Consider the following 6,444-nt stretch of genomic DNA (forward strand, 5'->3'; position numbering starts at 1 on the left):
AGGCCGGGTTTATACAGGGGAGAAGTACGTCGGACAACCTACGCAGAGTCCAAATTGTTTCTCAGATTGCATCGCGGCAGGGTGCGGACTGGGCCTTGGCATCTTTGGATGCAGCAAAGGCCTTTGACTCTATTGAATGGCCATATCTACTTCAAGTTCTGCGGAGGTTTGGATTTGGCCCTGTGTTCTGTCATTGGGTCTCCTTATTGTATCTTCATCCCAGAGCAGCGGTGTTCTTAAACGGACAGCTCTCCCCATACTTTGATTTGGCTCGTGGTACCAGACAGGGGTGTCCGCTTTCACCTTTATTATTTGCAATCGCTGTAGAACCCTTAGCTATTCGACTCAGATCGGATGTGGTTTACCGGGGTATACCCCTAGACTCTGCGGAACACCGAGTGGCATTATATGCTGACGACCTGTTGCTATTTATGTCATCTCCTGATGAGTCCCTAGATGAAGCAATGACCATAATTGATAGGTTTGGAGATTTTTCTGGACTGTCCATTAACTGGGGCAAGTCGTGTCTGATGTACTTTTCCCCGCGCAGAAATGGTATGGTGGGATCATTGGTAGGGGGTTTGAGGGTGGTTCCTAGTTTTAAGTATTTGGGAATTCAAATCACGAGATTGGATGCTGACCTGATACAGGCAAATGTTGCTCCCCTAATACCGATGTTTCGAGACAAATTTAAGATTTGGTCAGGATTACCTCTTTCCGTAGCAGGACGTATCAATCTTATCAAAATGGTGGTTCAGCCTAAATGTCTTTATATTCTGCAACACATATTTGTATATATCCCAAGGGCATTTTTCCAAGAAATAGACTCGCAACTAATTAAATTCATATGGGGATCTTCTAGATCTAAGCTACAGCTAGCAAAATTGCAACGACCCAGAGATCTAGGGGGAATGGCCCTCTCTGATTTATATTTATACTACCTGGCGGGTCAGCTCAAGTATATGGCTGCCTGGGTGTCACCTGAAGTACCGGAAGGATTGGAACTATGTCTGGCAAAATACTTAGATATTCCTAAACTCTGGCCTGTATTAGAACCCTCACTTCCCCTTAGTAGGAAATCTTTACCGATACATAGGGTGGCTCGTAATGTCTGGTCGGCGGCACTTAAGATCTCAGGAGAAGACCAAATAATAGCGGAAACACCCCTATGGCAGAATGAGGCACTAGATCAGTTACTCTCCTCACAGGATGATACATTTTGGTCGACACTAGGGGTAAATACGGTGGGAGATCTATTTGTGAATAATGTGATGCTGTCCTTTACTCAAGTTGAGGAAACCTATCAAGCTCCGAGAAGAGCTTTCTATAAGTATTTACAATTGCGCCATTCACTACTGACCCAGTATAGGGGAAGAGAAACACCTATTTCCACCTATCCCTTGATTGGGGTTATTAGATCACAGGGACCTGGAGGATTAATCTCATCTATCTATTCTTACCTTATACATGCGAAGGCAAATAAAGCGGATCTCCCAGCAATGGGCAGGTGGCAGACCTTGATCCCATCCCTAGATGAGGATTCTAGATTGGATCTACTAGAGTCACATAGATTCGTCTCTCCTGCTATTAACAACAAGCTTATACAGCTCTACATCATACACCAGAGCTATCTTACCCCGGTCAGTCTTTTTAAAATGGGTAGACGGCCTAACCCCAGTTGTCATAGGTGTCCTTATGAACCTGCGGATTTTCATCACATGATATGGGAATGTCCTCTGCTTCAGGTTTTCTGGACTGAAGTTACTGACCTGTTATCCCGGGTATTGGAAGTTCCAGTTAGACTGGAACCAGGAGTTTGTCTATTTGGATTGGTGGAGGATGGGATGTATGCTCATACAACACGTACGTGCCTTCGAGAGACGTTATTTATAGCTAGGAAGGCTATTGCTATTAGGTGGATGAATCCTCGTACTCCCACTAAATCTATGTGGATAGAAATGATTAATTCCATGATACCTTATGAACGAATTGTGTATGTTAATAGAAGATGTCCGGATAAATTTCATAGGGTGTGGGATCAGTGGTGTAATTCTGAACTCACATCCTACTCCAACAATGCTTTATCTAGGGCTCTTGAAGCAGCCCCCACTTAATGTGTGTTGTAAAGGGAAGGGAGGAGGTTGCCTCTCCTATCTGTTTGGGTAATGTATAAGCTTTAAGATGAGATGCGATATTATAGGTACCCTAGATCGCTTAGATGGAATCGAGATTTGTGGGATCTCTGTCTTCTGCATATGGTGATATATTATTGCTTCTAAAATATGGAGCACCATGCACTATGAACGATTGTGAAAAGGTTTTTTGTATACTATGTTTTAGTTTATTACCTGTTTAAATTTGAAAGAGATTGTAATGCCATGCATTGCTGATATGATATTGTAACACGCACTTTTGTATTTAATGTAGGGCATGTCCGCTGTGCGGGGGCCCAGAAATGTCTTGTATCATGGTGTTTATGTATCTCCTTCAATAAAACGAGTTTAAAAAAAAAAAAATGATTTTCTGTAACAACAAATCTTCAGCATTGCTCAAATCAATTTGGATATTTTTTCAGCATATGTGAATGGAGTTTTGTGAAATGCCACTTGTTTACATTGTACTATAATTTGTTTGAGGTTTTCTGTGCGAGAAACACATATACATGCTGTAACCAAATTTCAGGTATATCTCCTATATACAAATGTATTCTTGTAAATGTTCACTGAGTATGTAACTGAAACATGCCATAATTATATGGATAAGGCCTCATTCACATCTACGTTGGAGACTCCGTTAGGGGCCTCTCTTGCTGGTCCGGCCAAGATTACCAGAGACAATAGCGCAGCGTGCACGGTAAAATCAAACACCCCAACGGAACCTATTAGACAATGGGTTTCGGCGGCCGCTGGCGATGTCCACCGTGCAACTAAACTGCTGCTTTTGGTTTTTCCCTTGTTCTGCTCCTCTGATGGAACGGAACACAGATGCAGGTGTGAACTAAGCCTTTTATCTTCCACTTTATGACAAGGCTGACAGTGTCATTTAAGACACCAGAGTAGCTGAAGGCTTCATTACTATAATTTTCTGGTAACGCTCTGTTCACGCCGATGTTATGGGTTCTGTAACGGATCATTGATGGAATAGTACTAGAAATCTATTGTCATCATGGCCTGAGGTATAAATTATTAAAACTGTTCCTGTAAAATGGACTCTGAAAACTGTAGTAGTTTGGATCTGAAATGGAAGCCGTGACGCAAATGTTTCCTCCTCACTGCGCCTCCGTAGAAATGACTCCCATGGCTTCTAGACTTCATAGCGGCTCTATTTAACCCCTTAAGGACGTGGCCAATTTTGTTCTCGAGGACAGAACAACTTTTTTTCTATTTCCCTCTGCTTCCTGATTCTCATAACTTTTATTTTTTGTGTGACAGTTTTTTGCAGTTTTAATTATTTTTTTTTACACAGATCATAAGTAATGTTATACGTTTGTTACGGTCGTGGCGATGCCAAATGTGTCTTCATGTTTTGGGACTTACATTTTAAAGTTTATTTATTGTAATAAATGTTATGTTTTTCTTTTTTTTTTTTTTTTTTTTTTTTAAAAAAAAAAACTTTTTTCTTTACATTAATCTACGTTTGTTTTTTTTTAGTCCCGTAAAGGGATTTTTTTTATTTAAATTGAACTAATGTACTGGCATTGATCTATATGCCAGTACATTAGCCTGTGTACTGAAGTATGCCCTAACAGGAAAGATGTTCAAATAGCCCACGGTCCATTGAAGGGACCCCTGGGCTATCTGGCCATACAAGTTATGGGCTTTGATCTCGTCACAGGGATTCTGTGACGCGATCGACGGGCAGTACCCCCTCCTCTGAACGCCGCGTTCATAATTGATTGCGGTTAATGGCGGAGAGATGTTTCTCGTCTCTCCGATGTTAGTGGGGCTGCGGCTATGTATTTCAGCCGTTGCCCCGCTCTTAATCATGCGCGGACACTAGCTGTCACTCAGGACGAGAATGCTTGTCCTAATGTGTGAAGTACCCGCCCCTCAGGATGAGCATTTACGTCCTGTGTCGGCAACCAGTTAAAGGGGTGTTCCAATTATAGAATATGGCACTGTTGCTAGGATAAGCCGTAACATCGGTGGCAAGTTTGATTTGGGTAATCAGATGCTATAGAGTTGATTTATCAATGCATTTACACTTTATGCAGCACTTGCATTGAGAAATGTGGTATTTGACCTGAATACTATTTATGATTCGCATGTCGCCGCTTTTTCGAAAAGTTTCAGTTTTGAAAACCTAGCGGTGTTTAGAAGCATGTGCTGGATAGGGTTGTCACGATGCTTTGGACTTTGTTACCGATGCGTTTGTGTAGGATTTTCTATACCAAAACGATACTTTGCCAACAATAAAAAAAAATTCCTTCCGTTTTCTGATGTGAAAAACTATCGCAATATATGAATCCACGGTATCAAATGGTTTGAGGGTGCACGGAATCTAAATCGAAATTTTGATGCATTGTTCAACCCTAGTGCTGGATTCCTCAAATGGCTTGCGCCATGTTGAGTAATATGGCATATACTGTGAAACTGGCACACCGTTTGCACTATAAAGGTTTAGAACCAAATCACAAAAACGAGCAATGTTAATTTAAAATCACTGAAAAAAAAGCTAAACTTACAGTGGCCGATGCACGCACGCATTCACGTGAGGATACAGACAGACTACAATGCTACGTAGAGGGAGATTGCACAGGTGCAAAAATACTGATGAACAGACCGTCTCATGCCTCCTATTCAAGAGGGGGGGGGGTGGCTGCATAGTATATCATTGCACATAGATATAGCTTCTATAAGTGGCAGTCACATGGGCGCATGTAGTGCACTATCCTGGCATACAGCCTATTAGTTACGCCCAAACTATTAGATAAGGCTGGCTGCCCAGCACATTGTGAGTGTACCACACAAAGTACTGACCCTATTCTCCCCAGCACTATCCCTGGCTGCGTCCTGAAAAGATATCCATGATAAACGATAAATATTCATGATAAACATTAGGTATTGGTTGATGATTTGGCCAAAATACGCAAGCTCGCAAATGAGCAATATTAATTTAAAGTGACTCTGTCACCACATTATAAGTGCCCTGTCTCCTATATAAGGAGATCGGCGCTGTAATGTAGGTGACAGTAATGCTTTTTATTTAGAAAACAGATCTATTTTTACCACGTTATTGGCAATTTTAGCTTTAAGCTAATGAGTTTCTTAATGCCCAAGTGGGCATGTTTTTACGTTGGACCAAGTGGGCGTTGTACAGGGGAGTGTATGGCGCTGACCAATCAGCATCATGCACTCCTCTCCATTCATTTAGTAAGCGCATAGTGACACTGCGTTCACTATGTGCTGACTTATACTGACATATTTACGTTACCGAAGTGTTTAGACTGACTAGCCATTCCTTCCAGTCAGGATGGGATGTCTATTCACAATCCCGGCACTTCGTTAACATTTGTTTGGTACTTACAGCAGAGAAAACATAAGCTTGCGAGATCTCGCTGTAAATGACTGGTTACAGCAAAATTATGCTTTGCTCTGCTCTAAGTACCACAGAAACGTTACTGAAGTGTCGGGATTGTGAATAGACATCCCGTCCTGGCTGGAAGGAATGGCTAGTCACAGTCCAAACACTTCAGTAACGTTAATATGTCAGTATAAGACAGCACATAGTGAACGCAGTGTCACTATGCGCTTACTAAATGAATGGAGAGAAGTGTATGACACTGATTGGTCAGCGTCATACACTCCTCTGTACATCGCCCACTTGGTCTAAAGTAAAAACGCCCACTTGGGCATTAAGAAACTAATTAGCATAAAGCTAAAATCGCTCCTAATGTGGTGAAAATTGTTTTTCTAAATAAAAAGCACTGCTGTCACCTACATTATAGCGCCGATCTCCTTATGTAAGAGATAGGGCACTTATAATGTCGTGACAGCCTCTTTAAAATCACTGAAAAAAGCCAAACTTACTCACCATGGCAGATGCACGCACCAATTCACGTGAGGACGCGGACTGACTACAATGCTACATAGAGGGGAAATTGCACAGGTTTAGAACCCCTTTGTTATGGGTACCTTTTTACTTTATGTATGTAATTGAAATTGAAGCTATATATTAATGTATGCGATTGATATTAAACCAGCTTTTACATTTTTCTTTGCAGAATTAAGCGGGCATTCCTCATCGAGGAACAGAAGATTGTTGTTAAAGTACTGAAGGCCCAAGCACAGAGCCAGAAGGCAAAGTAACCTCCTGTTTATAGTGATCACATCAAAATAAATGTTTCTGTTGTAACTTTTGTTCTTTGGTCAGTGCTTTCTTTCTCTGACGTTCAGCAGCCGTTACCCACAGATATATGTGGCACATGGTGGTGGTGCTCTTTGG

General features: G+C 41.6%; 1 protein-coding gene across 2 annotated transcripts in view; it reads left to right on the forward strand.

The window, feature by feature from the left end:
* Nucleotides 1-6,358, forward strand: part of RPL34 (ribosomal protein L34) — a 29,965-nt gene extending 23,607 nt beyond the window's left edge. For both annotated transcript variants that reach the window (XM_075860515.1, XM_075860514.1), the window contains exon 5: nucleotides 6,224-6,358. In XM_075860515.1, coding sequence (XP_075716630.1) covers nucleotides 6,224-6,308 — 85 coding nt within the window. In that variant the 3' untranslated portion in view covers nucleotides 6,309-6,358. The remainder of the gene's footprint in view (nucleotides 1-6,223) is intronic.
* Nucleotides 6,359-6,444: the final 86 nt, after the last annotated feature.

This window comes from Rhinoderma darwinii, chromosome 1, assembly GCF_050947455.1.
Source record: "Rhinoderma darwinii isolate aRhiDar2 chromosome 1, aRhiDar2.hap1, whole genome shotgun sequence".
In the NCBI taxonomy this organism is placed as follows: Eukaryota; Metazoa; Chordata; class Amphibia; order Anura; family Rhinodermatidae; genus Rhinoderma; species Rhinoderma darwinii.